Below are 16,511 nucleotides of genomic sequence, written 5' to 3'. Positions count from 1 at the left end.
ACATTACTTAAAATTGATTCTAAAGGTTTCTATATTCTGTTTTGTGATTTTTGTGCCCCCTTGTCTCAGTGTTGAGAACAGCCAGGGCAGGTATGCTAAAATAAGAGGAGAGTGAAAAACTGTGGGTGCTCATGAGGGCAAGAGCAGTGGGCAACAATGTACTGATAGATTTGGCACATGAAGGGTGCACGACAAAATTACATTTCCAGGAGTGCCTGAAAGAAGTGACTTGGAGTTAAAAGACATTGATGGCTCCAGTGTAGTGCAGCATGTGGTGATTAATCCCATCCTGGCTTGGGCCTGCCTATGGAACATCAGTCATGTCTTTACAGGCTCAATGGATTTGGCCAGGGTGCAGGCTTAAGTGCTGGGACATGATTGTCTGCACTGCCCACATCTGCTGTGACTTCAAATGGTGCCAACTAGACCTCTTCTGGGCAGTGTCCCAGAGTGCTTTGGTGTGGTAGGATAGGACAAGGACTGCTTCCAGTAGGCAGTGTTAGTGAAGCCACATTTGATTTAGTTGTGTGTGGATGAAAAATGTAGTGGTCTGTTATCTAGCTCTGAAGTCAACTTTGAGGCTCAGTATAGGTATGTCTAGAGACTTGTGAGGTGCTCTGAGCACCCCTTAGAAGGCTTTTGTGAAAGCAGAGGCAGAACTGAAAGAGGAAGATGCAGTGAAGGAAATTAATTTAGTGCTGAAAAAAAAAGAGGAAATCACGAAAAGCAAGAGAATTTAAATGACCAATAAGCTATTGATAATGGAAAGTGGTACCTGAAGAGGTTGGTGGTGAGCATAAGACCATGGAGAAATGGTACTGATTTTGCGTGAAGGAAGAATGAGGTGGAGGGGATGTATACATGAGAGGAGGAGGGAGGATGATGAGGATCTGGTAGATCAATAAGAATAAATAGAAGAACAGACAAGATCTTGCTGCCAGTGGAAAGAAAGGGTTTCTGTTAAATCAACACTCATGTCTCAGGTACCTCTCTTACAGCTGTCACTGAATTGTATGATGAGTTGCTCTTGGGGCTGGGAAATGCTATCCTAATGATGGTTTAAGAAGTCAAAAATATTGTCCATCTTTTCACTCCTCCAACCCCCAGCATTATTTTTAACTGGGGGAGCTATACAAATTATGAATTGAATTTGCCTTTGAATAAGATCCGCTTCCAGCCATACCTCTACAAGCAGAGTAATTAATGACTCCAAGCATGTAATATGAGATTAATTTTTGTATATCTAGCAACATTCATCATATTTGGTTTAAGGCTATCAATGTAAATTGTTAATGAGGTGAAAAATTCAAGTGTATCGAATAGGGTGGAAGAAAAGCAGCTGGATTTCTTAAATATCATTTTGCAGTCATGTTGAGTTGCTGATATTTCTAATCCCTTAAATAAAAATGTTGGGAAGAACCAAGTTACAATTGACCTTATAGTTACCTTCTTTAAATCTTTTAAAAGGTGCATCTGATCACATTAACTCTTAGATCAGCATGGGAAAGATCTTGGACATCAGGGGAAAGGAGAAATGTCTTAGTTCTGGTACTGTTTTGTTTGTGATTTTATGGCCAGTCACCAGCTGACAGGTATGCAAGTCAGCAGTCAGTGCTGCTTGGTTGGGTACCTTACTGTATTTATGAAAATCATGGGCAAATTGCAGTTTCTTACACCTTCTGGCAGCAGGATGCTGATGTTGACCCTGCTAAGTTTTATGTGTTTCTTGATAAGGTTCCATTCCATTGTCTTTTGATATAGTTTATGTGCAAATCATGGTGCTCCCTCTAATGTGTATTATTCAGGTCATATCAGTGACTTTTTTTATGACTGAAGGACAGAACTTAATGTTGTGATGTCCAGGAAAGCACTGTAAGACAGATACTGTAAAATGTCTGCTTAAGGGCTTGATTATGCTATTTAGCTGCAAAGTTGGACATTGAGACTTGGGTTGCTGTTGACAGAGAAGTAATACTCTTATGCCATGAAAGTCTTTATATTAGTTATACTCTAGCTTACTATATCAAATGTACCTGAGGGTAGAATTTCCTATTGAAATTTGGTAACCTACGCTCTGCAGGTCTGTGTACATCCTTCCCATGGTTCCTGTAAACTTGCTGACTACAGAAACTGCCTTTATAAAGAGAATACCAAGAAAAAAAAAAAACACAAAAGGAGTTAAAAAAAAACTGAAACCCTAGTGTGTCACCAGCAAGTGTCTGTATGAATGAAGGAGAAGTGTGATGGGGATTTATTGAAACTGCAGTTCAGAAATTATCTACAACTGGTCACACAAAAGAAAAGGAGAGGAACAAGTTTGAAGAATATCAGTGTCAGATGAAGCTGAGGATGATTGAATGGATGCAAGGCTTAGGTAGGTGATTAGCAGCATCTCCAAAGGTCTTGCCTTTTCTCCAGGCAAAACAACCAGTTCCTTCAGCCATTCCTTATCAGACTTGTCCTCCAGACCCTTCACCAGTTTCGTTGCCCTTCTCTGGACTCACTCTAGCACCTCAATGTCTTTCTTGTCATGAGGGGCCCAGAACTGAACACAGGATTCAAGGTGCGGCCTCACCAGTGCTGAGTACAGGAGGATGATCACTGCCCTGGCCATGCTGGCCACAATATTTCTTATACAAGCCAGGATGCTGCTGGCCTTCTTGGCTGCCTGGGCACAAGCTGCTCATGTTCAACAGCCGTCAGTCAGCATCCCCAGGCCCTTTTCCACCAAGAAGCTTTCCAGCCACTCTTCTCCAAGCCTGTAGCGTTGTGTGGGTTTATTGTGACCCAAGCACAGGCCACAACCCATCGATCCAGCCTGTACAGATCCAGGAAGTAACACAGCACAATCTATTTTCATTATCATTTCTGTGTGCTATGGCATTCTGACAACAAGTAAGAAAGAAGCTGCACTGGACTTTATGGTAGGGACTGCGGTAATTAATCTTCATTAGGATTGCTGCAGTGGCTTTGTGAATTAAAATTTATTACATGGAAAAAAGGTTTGTGGCATAGCATGTTTGATTAGCAAAATCCCAGTATTTATTGGATAAATTATTCCTAACTTTTCTTAACTGTATTTTTTTAGCAGATTAATTCTTTATTCCTATACGTTTATTTGGGAAGGGGCTTGTGCAGTATATTGCAGCCTGGAAACTTGACTCATGGCCTGTAGTTCAGTGGCAAAGCTGGTTTGTTTCCAGAACAGTGCTGGTAAACTAGGCTCCAGACCAAGCTCTGATAAATGTTAACTGAAGCAGAGCCTATCTGTAGATCTCACGTTGTTTAAACAACAGCAACTTGGCTGTGTGGCTGCACATTTCAAAAGTGTGTGACTCTCAAGCACTTTAAATCTTAACCTTAGAGCTTGTCAAGATATACCTTGAAGCCCAGAAGTGAGTTAGATAATAACAATTACAAGCTTTCCTTTTTTCCTGGTATCACCTCAAAACACACTTGAGATTTTAGGGGTTTTATTAGCTAGAGTTTCTTGGTGAATAGCTGTCAGGGTCATAGTTAAATCCCCCGTTTCCCAGATGAAATTCATATATGCTGGCATTTATTTAAGGGACAGGATTTGTAAGCCGTGCTTTAGTGTTTGAGTAATAAACACTGCCTATCAAATGATAGCATTGTCCTTTGTTGTTACAGCTGTGCAAATGGTGACCACAGAAATTACTGTGCCTGTTGATAAGTCAGCTGTTAGTACCTCCTCGCCTGTGCAAACACAGCCTGTCCCAGTAAATCCTTCCATCACACAGCTTCAGACCACACAAGTCATTCACATGGCTGAAAAGCTGAATTGCACCAGATGGAAAAAGGAAGGAATTGTAATCCAGCTGCACATGGTGCTTTCTAAGTGTTATAAATAGAAGATGAAAAGATGCAGTGGCTTTGGTTTGGATCTCAATTATGGGGTTGCTTTCTGACTGTGTTGTTCTGTTAGAAAATAGTTCACCTTAGAATAGCTTTATTTTGTCCTGACTATTTGTGGATGCCAGCTGGTAGCACAGCAGGTTGTATGTTTGTGAGGAATATGGAGCCATTTACGTCCATGTGAAGTGACCAACAATAAGAAGATTGGCTCTGCAGGGTGGGCTGACAGACAGCCCTTTGGTCAGTGGGGACTGAGGAAGAATTCATTTGACAATAAATGCAAAAGTCATCCACGTATACCTGCTTTCACACACTCAGCCCTTTTACATGTGTACCTGAGAATTACACCTCTTGCATCTCCTCCAAAGAGCTTTCTGTCCAAACAGCTAAGGAGAAGCTCCCAGATGGAGTACAGGGTACCCCCTGGCATCATGATACCAGACATCTCTCCTGGTGATTTTCCAGCTTCCTTTTAAAATTGACGCTTTCACCCTTCATAAAAGCTACATCTGTGACTTCTCCTCCAGAGCAGCACAGCCCCTCTCCGCACCACCCAAAACACCACTCGTAAAAATCCATCCTGCAGGAACATGGTTGGCAGTTGGACTAGGTGATCTTTAAAGGTCCTTTCCAATGCAAACCATTCTGTGGACAGGCACTGTGTCTGCTCTCTGCATTTCAAAATCATGTGCATATTATTTGCACATTCCACTTGAGATTCTGCTTTCCTTCCTAAGTTGCCTTTATAAAAATCCTGTTTTGCCTCTACATTTTGTGCGTCAGGAAAACACAAGCCATTAGCTCTGGTCATCACATGGTGGCTTTGTCACTGCTGCTTCCTGTGTTACACATTCCTCCTTATTCACCTCTCCAACTTACAGCCCAGTAAGGGTCAAATTAGTGTGAAAATACACTTGCTAATCTTTAGGATGCACTACTAATTGAGCACCATGATTTCTCAGTAATAAAAAGAAATAGCTTGGCTCAGCATAATCTTCCTATGAAGCTTATGGTGAAAATGAATTATAATTGCGTAGATTCCTTTGTTTGTGGAAAAAAAAACAACACACCTCACAGTTCCTGATAAATGTGTTTTACATTTAAACGTATCTTACAGACGTCTAGGCCTATGGGCCTCTGAAACTTCAAAAATTAGTACCATTTTTGTATTTAAAGTCTCCTATTTCATAGCTTGTGAGATTTCTGCTTTAATTGCTAACATGTTTTGAACTAATGTCCTAGATGAAGCATTAGTCAATTATGAATGCAAACTGGGCTTCAGAGTGCATTCAAATGCTGGAAATAATTGGGGTCTCTGCAAACAAGCAAAAATGCTTTTACTTAATGAGGTTTCAGCCTTATGCTTTTAAAGTGAACCCCTAGATTCTGTCCTGATCAAAGTAACCACCATGAAATTCCAGCCCAAACCCACACTGGACACTTGGAAAAGTGAGATGTCATAGTGCTTTAGACTATTTCCGTATACTGTCAGTATAGCTTCATCATTTATAGAACATCTTAGGCACTACAGAAAGAAATAGAATCTCCATTCCCCAGAAAAGGAATAAAATGAATGTTGGTAGCAAGCACTGAAAAGCCACTCCCATGCACATGACAACTCAAAGCCAGTAAAGTTGATACATGCTTTGAAATGTCCCAATTTTAGGAAAAGTATTTGGTGCACAGTCATCGGCTATTCATAGAATCATAGAATGGTTTGAGTCCAACTCTCCTGCAATGGGCAGGGACATAATCTCTCTAGATCAGGTTGCTTTACACTATTTCTTTTCAACAGGCAGTGAAGGACAATATAAAGGTAGGGTGTGTGCTACCAAACACCTATCAGATCAGATTTTGCCATCAGATCTCATCTATCTATCTACTTCATCCCCATGGAGAGGCAGCCAAAAAGCATGTGAGCCAGGAAGAGAGCGAAGCATTGTGTTGCCATTCCCTCTCAGAGGGTATTCAGAAGCTTCTTGAAAGCTGCTGTGTTTTGGGATAGGCTGGTTTCCAGTGAGTGGTGAAACCAGCTTTCACAGACTGGTAACAGGGCCTGTTAATGGAAAAATGAGGTAGGCAGCTGAAGGTGGTTTGAATTGGGCATTGGGTTCCTGTGCTATGTTGGTTTGAAGAACAGTATTCCCCAATTTGAGCTATTTGTTATAATCCTTGCTTCTAACGGGTAAGTCTTAAAACAGTTTTTCTGAACAAAACATTTCACAAACATTACATTTGCACTTCAGCAATTATAAAAATTAAGGCAATTTAAAAATTTGTGTTGAAACAGTTTTTTAAAGCAAATTGAGTTTTTGGGGGTAGAAGTTTGCCAACTTATAGTTGAAAATCTGATTTTAACCATCTAGTTTAGAAAAGGCTAAACTCAGATTTTGCAGTTCCATTTTCATTTTTGTTATATTCTTTAAAATACAGATATGAAAATCTGAGAATGCCATTTAGTTTTGGTTGATTTCTTTGAAGGGAATGGTCTGGGGTGTGAGGGGTTGCATTCCATGGTTTTTTTTTGGTGTGAATTCTACCCTACAGCATAGGACAGCCAGCTGTCTATAACCTGGTACACAGGTATTGTATCTTAGATTTTGTTTAAATAGATTATTTTGATCTTAGATAAGATAATTTATAGCAAATTTTCTATGTTATAGACAAAAAAACACATAAAGATACATGGAAGCTTGGGTTTTCCTGCTGCTGCTGTCATGTGCCCATGTGGTGGAAGTCAAAGTATTAAAACAGCCATTTTGTCCAGATTGAAGGCTGAAAAAGGCAATACATTCAAGTCTTAAAAAAAGCAGCAGAAAAATAGGAATCCATCAGGGAAAATAACCGGGTTTGGGTTTTTCCTCTCATGGCAAAGAGGTGGTTAGTAGATTCTAGGGAAAGCTTCTGAAAGAAGAGCAAAGTGTGGCTTGAATGAGATGTACCCAAATCAAAATTCTCTTAAGTGGATTCACCAATGAAATGACAGTTCTCATATTTTTATTTTTGTTGCATATTTATTTTAGACAAGATCTCAAATGCATTCCTAGGTCCACTGACACGTCATTGTATCAGTTCTGTCAAGTTGTCTGTCACCCTGTAGGACCGAAAATATTAGATAAGGCTGATAGCGGTATCTTAATGTACTGTAATCAATAAAGACAGCAGAATAGCCCCCACCACCTCGGCCTGAAAGCAGTTCTAATTTAGACATTCAGAGTTTATCAGCTTCTATTGCTTCACCCTTCTGAATTGTAATTTTGTTTGCTCTTATCTTGACATAAATCTGTCTTGTTTAAAATGAATTGTTTGATTACATGATGATATTGATTACCACAGTTGTTAAAAAGACTAATTGATTTGTTTCTGCAGTGAACTTGAGGAGAAGAGTGGAAGAAAGAAAAGAAGCCATAGCAACAGTACTGCGGCAGAAGAAATGCCACTGAAAAGAAAGAAAGCGAAGTTCAGCCAAGAGGAGGAGCCCTGTTTGCCATTAGATACTGGGCTTTCTCTGGCAGAGGATGAAGAGCTTGTACTACATCTGCTCAACAGTCGCAGCTAATTATTTTTCTGCCCATTTTCTTTCTGGGACATCTCCACTTTTTGTCAGTAGTCTGCAGAAAATGAATTTGGCATCTCTGCAGCTGGGTACCAGTGGTCATAGATAAATGAGTTCTGTGTGCAATGAGGTTGCCTTAGATCAGTTCATGGATTACAGACAATATTTAGTTTGATTTATAAGTCTTTCTAAATGAACTTTTCAACCTCAATACCCAGATGTCATTCTGCAGTAACACGTTTATAATTTTAAATCTCCCAAGTTCTGAATAAATTATCTTTTTTGTTTTAACCTTGCTTTAAATAAACCCAGGATGCTCCCTTCTCAACTCTGTCAGGTTTGTTATTTTTGAAGATAAATGTGTTCTAAAATTATTCAAGAAGAACTATTGTTGACTGCTCAAGTCATTCCTTCAAATCAAATGCATTTTTATTCTGTGTATCATGCAGATATTTAAAAAATATTTTAATGAAAATTTCTGAAGCCATGGTGTAAACTTTGGTGTCTCTCATTTATTAGTTATCTTGGCTATTGTTTCTGTTATGATTCTGTCACCGGTGCTAGGCTCTTCAGGAAACCACTTTTAGAAGCTAAAACTGGATCTTGCATTTGAATCCCATATGAATGAGAACACAGTGATGCCACAAAAAGGTAGAGCATAAAATTGCCTGGTAAAATTGGTTACCAGGTAGATTTTGTGGCAGGCTTACAACTGGAAGTGAGCTATTTCTTGTTATGGCCAAATGTAATGAAGAAAAATAATGTAGTGTTGAGCATATTTTCACGTTTCATCCCATCAAACCATGGTTGGTTGTTGCAGATTTTGTGCTTACCCATAACTGCTGCACCTTGATAAATAGCAAAAAGATGTATGCTTCGTGGGTCCTTTCCCAGGGAAGGGAAGAAGTGGGCATTCTCTCTGAAGCATAACAAAGTATTAATACAATACCAAATTCTTAATTATTTAAGTTGATATTCTTCTCTTGTTTGGGCCCAAATGCCAGCTGTGAGCCAAATTCACTGTCTTCTTGCTTGACTACCCTGTCAAGAATATTGGCACATCGTTCAGCAAAAAGCATGGTAAACCCTTGCAGGCAGTATGGAGAATGATGAAAACTGCAGAGTTTTGCATATCTGTGAAACAACCAAGGCAAAGGGAAAGCTGCTGTGCCAGAAAACAGAGGAGAGCAGGAAAATCCAGTGTTTGCTGACACAAGTTTTTTGAGAGCAAACAGACATGGAAAGTGGTGTCTCTTAGTTTTCAGCAGATCTATGTCTAAGTGAAGCTTACATGGCAAAATAGTAAAGCACTGAGTAGGTACAAAAGCCCGAGGGCTTTCCCCTGTTGCTTCCCTTCAGCAAATCACAAGTATACGTCTCAAGAAGTTCTATGAGGAACATTTTAAAGTAAATAATCCTCTGTTTTCAAGATTACTTTTTTTTTTGGGGGGGGGTGTGGTGTTATTGTTTGGATTTTTGGTTTTTTGTTTTGTTACAGAAATCTTACCAATCCTATGCAAGCCTTTCTTCCTCTCCCTGTACCCTATGCTGTCTTTCATCTCAGTTACCCCAAACTGAAAATATACTGCAAATTCTTGTCTCCAAATGTTGCTTCTGCTGTTGTGCCAACAGGCAGGGGATCATAAAAACAGTATTACAGACAAAGCACATCTGCCATCTGCGCCTTCCTGACAGTGTGGAATGAGAAGAAATGACCGAGTTTCACAAACAGCTAAACATGAAAGATGGGACCTGCTTGGCAGCTGATGCACAGTGTTGTTTAGTCTATAGTGCCACAGTGGGCCTGGAAAATACTGTGATCTGGGAACAGCATTGCTGATCAATCTATTAATGAAGAAGGATCTGCTGTGGTGCTACTGTGACTGTGTTTAAGCTCCGTGAGGTGAATGGCTGCAGCAAATGTGATGAGGAAGGTTAACAAATGCCCCCCGCTGGGATAACAGAGGTCCTGCTCCTGTGGTCATGGAGAAATGCAGTGCAAGGAGTATCCACAGCAGGAAGCTATTCAGAGGTGAGCTGAGTGTAGATAATACACATGGTGGTGTATGCATCTTAAAGACATTTGTAAATTCATGGTGCTCTGTGGTGAGCAGCTGGCTTGCACATCCACTGATGCCTCTCCTTGCAAGTCTTTGCTCTGAAAAGGTTGAATTTAGTTTGTTGGAGAAAGTAAGTAAAAATCTGAAAGATTTACTGTTTCTTACTGGAATATTCTCATTTGTATGCTGGGGTGTGAGAGAAGCATTTTATCCAGTGAGCAGTAAGACTAAAAATTAAATTATGTATATTGGAAAGATTGTGCTGCACTTCTATTCTTGTGATGCTTTCATTGTCTGCATAAAATATTTCTTCAAGTGCTCTTCTTTTGTGCTTTGGGATAATGGAGTTTCAAATGTGTTCTGTCTGATACAGGACCATTGTTTCTCAAATTCTTGTGCATCTTGCCCATCTACTTCAGATGTGGCTGTCGGGTGGATGCATGTATCTAGAGTGTGACTGCCACAGGAATGGAGCCTTGTGAAAAAGTAGAGGGAAGTGGCTTAAGGCAGATGCTCGATGTGATGAATGTATCAAAGAACTGGGAACTGCATGTGCTAGAAAGAGCAAGACACATCATTCAGCATTTGAGGTTGTAGTTCTGGCTTATTGTTTCTGTCAGCTGTAGGTCTGGTTTAAGAGGTTCCTCATTGGCCCTGCCTTTAATGTGTTTCTGGAGTAAGAAAAGAAGTACACAGCACACAACCCAAATATTCACAGCTACCGGTTGGGCAGAGAAGAGATTCAGAGCAGCCCTGTGGAGAAGGACTTGGGGGTGTTGGTTGATGAGAAAATGAACATGAGCCGGCAGTGTGTGCTTGCAGCCCAGAAAGCCAACCGTATCCTGGGCTGCATCAAAAGGAGCGTGACCAGCAGGTCGAAGGAGGTGATCCTGTCCCTCTACTCTGCTCTTGTGAGACCTCACCTGGAGTATTGTGTGCAGTTCTGGTGTCCTCAACATAAAAAGGACATGGAACTGTTGGAACAAGTCCAGAGAAGGGCCACGAGGATGATCAGGGGACTGGAGCACCTCCTGTATGAAGACAGGCTGAGGAAGTTGGGGCTGTTCAGCCTGGAGAAGAGAAGGCTGCATGGAGACCTCATAGCAGCCTTCCAGTATCTGAAGGGGGCCTATAGGGATGCTGGGGAGGGACTCTTCATTAGGGACTGCAGTAACAGGACAAGGGGTAACTTAAACAGGAGAGGTTTAGATTGGATATAAGGAAGAAGTTTTTTACTGTAAGGGTGGTGAGGCACTGGAATGGGTTGCCCAGGGAAGCTATGAATGTTCCATCCCTGGCAGTGTTCAAGGCCAGGTTAGACAGAGCCTTGGGTGACATGGTTTAGTGTGAGGTGTCCCTCTTAAGGTCCTTTCCAACCCTAACTATTCTATGATTCCATGATTAATCTCAGAAATGCAAGGGTTGACTTCACTGAAGGGTGTTTTCCAGGGAGCTTGTTTGCATTTCACACATGTGGACCTTTCAACCTGCTGCTAAAATGCCCATCATGTGTGTGTCCTGGACACATGGAGTGGGGGCAGCTGGTCCCAGGTACATGTAGCATCAGAACAAATGCCAAGCTTTTACAAGTTTGTACTTCATATGCATTGTAATCCCATCTTTACGCAAGAGAAATTGATATGTGGAAGTCAGTTGGCATTCCTGTAAGGCTTCGTTGCTGACTATTTGAATCCACAACTCTTAAATCACTTGTGGTTTAGCAAGAGCAGCCTCCCACTTGGCAGCTGACCTGCCTTCTGCGCAGGGTCCTCACCTTCATATGTCGTGGTGTGTGGTATTGTGAGCTCCCTGGGGTGGGTTTCAGGCTTCTCACCCTCACAGGCTGCAGCTCCCCATGAGGAGGGGAGCGAATGTCCCCTTTGAGGACTACTTTAGGAGTGGTAGCAAGGTCTGAGTAAGGTAGTGAGCATTTTCCAAGGCCATTGGCCAGGAGACATACTTCAAATTGCTAAGCAGGAAATCTTGTTTTAAGTAATGAATTGTCATATTAGTTTGCATTTGTACTTTATAATAGTAGTGGTTCATTTCCTGCTGCTGCTAGAATGGTTCCAGTATTTTGATTTATAGCTGGGTAAGGCTTTAAGACTACATTTAGTACATTTAGTTAATTCTGGGGATATACATTAGGCATTTATATAATGCTGTAATTTAGTGGGCTTTACTCAGAGTCAAATTTTTTCTTAATTGCATACAAAATAATAGAGACTTTTTTATTGGATAATATTTATTACAATTTTTTTGAAGCCTCTTTTGGATAGAAACTAAAGGTCAGGTAAAAGTCATGAGAGCATTGAGGGGCCTGGGGTTTTTAGATCGTTAAATAGACTGATACTGAATGTGCTAGCTACCGAAGGTGTTTAGCGGGCTGTGTTTTCATGAGCCATATTGTCAGGGTTTAAGCCCAGCCGGTAACTCGGTACCACACAGCCATTCGCTCACTCACCCTTCCCCGCTCTGGGCGAGATGGAGAGGGGAAGAGAAACAACGTAAACCCCATGGGTTGAGATAAAAACAGTCCAATAACTAAAGTATAATATAAACTACTACTACAAACAATGATAAGGGAGGTAACAAGGGGAGAGAATATAAAACTAAAAGGGAGAAAGAATAAAAACCCACTAAACCCATGTGATGCACAATACAATTGCTCACCACCCACCAACCGATACCCAGCCCGACCCAAGTGGCGATCTGGGCCTTATGGGTAACAGTTTATATACTGGGCATGACATGCTGTGGTATGGAATACCCCTTTGGTTAGTTTGAGTCAGTTGTCCTGTCTCTGCTTCCTCCTGGCTTCTTGTGCCATTCCTCACTGGCAGAGAATGAGACTGAGAAAGTCCTTGATCTACTTGGCAACAACTAAAATGGTGGTGTGTTATCAGCATTGTTCTTAGACTAAAGCCAAAACACAGCACTGCACCAGCTACTAGGAAGGAGAAAAATAACCGTTACTGAACCCAGGGCACACATAAAATGTGTCATTGCAAAGATACTGTTCTGCCACAGCAGCATAGAAATTTCTGTTACGTGTTAACTTTGTACAGACCTCATTGATGCAGCACATTAAATTGTGTGAAGAGTGTAAGAAATGTAGGCGCTAGCATAAGTGGTTGCAAATTAATATTTACCATTTTAAGTGGGTATTTTTCTTTAAATATATGAACTGGAATACGAAATAATTCTTATTCCTCCTGCAACTGCCTGAGTCCAGCTAGAGCACTGACTGGTGTGTCCCACTGTCTGACCAGACCCAGTGAGAGGGAGAAATGCCTGAAGCAAAACTGTAAAAATCAGAGAGCTGTGGTAGAGAACATTCAATTCAGACTATAACAAATAATACAAGATCTGAAGGTACTGAAGTGATCCTGTGGGTTCCTATAACCCTGAATGCATGTGACAAAATTGATATAAAACACAGTAAGAAAATGTCTCTTAGTAAAGGTTGCAAATGGGTATTATTTCCTCATCCTGCTGCTCTCTAGTTTGATCTGATTAGTGCTTATTTCTTTTGAGAGATGGAGTATGCCTTGTGGCAGGGATGCTAAGCTATGGAAGGCTGCTGCTGCAGAAACAGCCGCTGTGGTTCAGGATGTTGCTGCTTTCATGCTGGAGGCCGCCACTCCATCCGTAACCTTTCTCTGACAAAGAACCTGAGGTTCAGATGAAGCTGGTTGGTTCTGTCCTGAGCCAGATGAATTCTTCTGCCATCCTTTGTGTTCCTTGGACAGAGGGGTGGGAACAGGCAGCTGAGGGATGGGAACACTCGTGCAGCAGCCACTTTTGCTGTTAATGTGACAGGGACCTTGAGTGTAATGTAGACAAACCTTGTACCCAGCATGCTTTGAGTGAGAAGATCCAGCACACCTCTAAACTCCAAGGGAAATACAATTTCCAATCAATAGTTTTAGTAAGAAAATACTTGCCTTCACTTTTGGACCATATTTTGTTAGATTTCTTTGGTTTATTGTTCTTTCCTCTTGTGTTTGCAGGTCCTTGAATTTAGTCTCATCCTTTCAGATCAATGTTGTATTCTCAGAAGGATTTGCAAGTTTCATCTTTAAAAGGTGGAACTAGATGCCAGAAAATTGTATTCGCATTGTCTTTGTAAGTGATAAGAATTGTGATCAAGGCTTTAGTCTATACCATGTGGACACTTTTATAATGAAGTACTCCCCAAACCTCAAAGGCATATGAGTCAGTCAAGAACATCAGTGAATTAAAAAGCCTAATGCAGAAGAAGATTCTTTTCAGGCCTGATAGGAGGTATTGGTATGATTAAATCAGTAGAGAAGTCGATCTGTTCCAAGAATGCCTTGTGCATTGCCTATTTTTGTGCCTGTCTGGCCAGAAGCCATTTTTCACGAAGAAAGCTATTCATCAGATTCAGTCATGTAAAAATGATTGCTTAAATTACACTGGGCTGTCAGCTAGCAGATTTAGCCAGGAGTGGAATCTCTTGGGTAGATGCTATCTGTAACTTCTGCACATCATCTGAGATGTGTTTTGTCTATAAAATATAGATAAGTTTAATTAAACTAAATTAGTTTTGTTGAGCAGTTTTTGAAATCCTTTCCAGTTGAGAAGTAGCTGTGCTGAGATTTCAGCTGCATTAAGAGGAAACTAATGAGCATTGTTCTCCTAATCACATATTGGATCCTGGAGGAAGATAATATTCCTGGCTATAGCCTCTCTGGTGCTACAGAAGTCCTCCCTGTCATGCACAGCTTGTCCCTGTGATGCTAAACCCAAGCTGTTACAAAAAAGCCATGTGTAACTACAGGCTGTAAATTGAACTTGCTATTAAGAGTGTTGATGTGCTTAAGCTTATCACACTTAAGGTAAAACGGAATTTAGCTCATTCTTTTTGCAGGTCCATCATATATACATTGTGCTGGGCTTCATAATGAAGTGAAATGGTTCCTCCAATCTGTAGGTTTAATGGCCATACTTGTGAACCTTCCCACCAACTGCATTTGATTAGACTGAAATGTAACTTGTTTTTATTCCATGAGCTCAATGAAAGCTAATGAATATAGCTTGGGAACTAATTTAAGCTTTTTAGACACCATAAATGTCTTAACAAATTGCATCTCTGCAGGTTGCAGGTTTTTTAATGCCACTGCCCTGAGTACAATTTGTATTTATTTGGAGATGTTCAAGGAGAACACTGGAATTTGGTTTTAAGAGACCTTTGTGTTCCCTCCTAAAGCAAGTAATAATGTGAATCATTTCCCCCAGCAATGAGGTGAATCTATAACGCTCTCCCTTGCACTCAGAAACTTGCTGGTGTGCTTCAAACTGATGCCCTGACTTGTCAACAAAAGGACTGCTCATGGGAGGACAAATGTGACTTGCCCAGGGTCTGAACCAGCGTGAACACTGGCTTCCAGCAGCGTGACACAGAGGCTAAAGCCTGGCAGTTACCCCTCCCTTCTCACAGGTAGCTTCTTTTGTGAGTAACATGAGAGGTGGGAAAAAATCTCTTACACTCTCCATGGAGCCATTTCAGGCTCAGGTGACAAGAGTTATGTGGCTTACATTATAAGACCATCAGGTTGGGTGTCAGGGCTGTGCCAGTATGCACACCCAGTGCACTAAGTGCCTTGGGTGGTCCAGGCACCCCCAGGCTGTGCTCTGCAGCCATGAGGTAATGGGTGCCTGGAGCCCATGGGCCAGCTCGAAATGAGATAAGTGACTGAACCTTCACCATTCAGTGACTTCATGTGGAGATTTTGGACAGTGCTTGACATTTTCCCCAAGGCAATTCCTGCGTGCCTGCATTAACATCCTAGGTGAAGTGCCCCAGGGACATGCCAAGGCCATAGTGTGCAGTTAAGAAGCTGTTCTGGAGAAATGGTCATGCAGGACAGTCTTCTGTACATGGTTAACATATTTAAAGGGTGGTTTGTATGTAGTTAGGTACATCAGTAGCAGTGAGCTATGCATATGGAAGGATGATCACAGGACCAAGACTGATTGGATGCCAAGAACAGAACAAAACAGTGCTTGGAGGAGTCTCTCCTGTTCCAGCTGAAGATGCTGCCACAAGGACTTTTGCAATGGAGGCTCTTGCCACCAGAAAGCAGATGATCATCTAGCTGGGAGATATGACTCCCCATGTGAGTGTTACCCTGTGCCAACTTCCCAATAATTTAGGTTTTCTCCTTTTATCAAGCACTCCGAGTGTCTGTGTGTCGTGGTTTAAACCCAGTCAGGTAACTTGTTCACTCACTCCCAGTGAGTGGTGCCAAGCTGACAACAATCAAGGTCCGTGTTCATCTCCCCCCCCTCCCTGCACCGGGGCTCTCCCCTTCCCCGCTCCCGGAGGAACGGGGAGGAGGATCGAGAGACTGCAACTCCTACGGGTTGAGACAAGAACAGTCCAGCAACAAATCACCACCGCTACTATCAGCTAAAACAATGATAAGGGAAAATAACAAGGGAAGAGAATACGATACCACCGGCCAAGAAAACGAGTTCCACCCGGAAGCTCCTGTCCTTCCGGGTAACTCCCAGTTACCCCCCACCCCGGGCATGACGTGCTGTGGTATGGAATACCTCCCCGGCTAGCCCGGGTCAGGCGCCCCGTCTCTGCTTCCTCACAGCTTCCCCTCCTCCCTGGCAGAGCATGAGCTTCACAGAGTCCTTGGTCAGGGTAAACATCACTTAGCAACAACCGACAACATCGGCTTCACCAACGCTGTTCTCAAAACTAGAAGTCAAAACACAGCACTGCACCAGCTAACACAAAGGAAAAAACATGACTGCTACTGCTGAACCCAGGACATTATCCACCCCTTATTCCATACCATTCACGTCGTGCTCAGATCCCACATTTTCAATACACCATCGCTCTCCCACATATATACATCCATATACATACAGACCAAGAGGAAAAAAAAATCATTTTCTTAGTGCATGGACCAATCCCTATAATGCTGCCGAGTCCATTCGGTCCATGATGTTCCAAGTTCATTCTCTGTTGGGATGATGGC

At 41.8% G+C, this 16,511-nt stretch overlaps 1 protein-coding gene across 1 annotated transcript in view; it reads left to right on the top strand.

Annotated features, from left to right (window-relative positions):
• The window catches only part of DDX10 (DEAD-box helicase 10), a 169,869-nt gene extending 162,109 nt beyond the window's left edge, over positions 1 to 7,760 (top strand). The window contains exon 18 of the mRNA XM_057399703.1: positions 7,246 to 7,760. Within this exon, the coding sequence (XP_057255686.1) occupies positions 7,246 to 7,435 (190 nt within the window). The 3' untranslated portion in view covers positions 7,436 to 7,760. The remainder of the gene's footprint in view (positions 1 to 7,245) is intronic.
• The last annotated feature ends 8,751 nt before the right edge of the window (positions 7,761 to 16,511 follow it).

Source organism: Pezoporus wallicus, unplaced genomic scaffold, assembly GCF_028554395.1.
Source record: "Pezoporus wallicus isolate ANWC-B61680 ecotype Strahan unplaced genomic scaffold, APGP_CSIRO_Pwel_v1 scaffold_6446, whole genome shotgun sequence".
Classification (NCBI taxonomy): Eukaryota; Metazoa; Chordata; class Aves; order Psittaciformes; family Psittacidae; genus Pezoporus; species Pezoporus wallicus.
The sequence above is the reverse complement of the archived record's forward strand: the minus strand, read 5'-3'. Positions and strand labels throughout refer to the sequence as shown.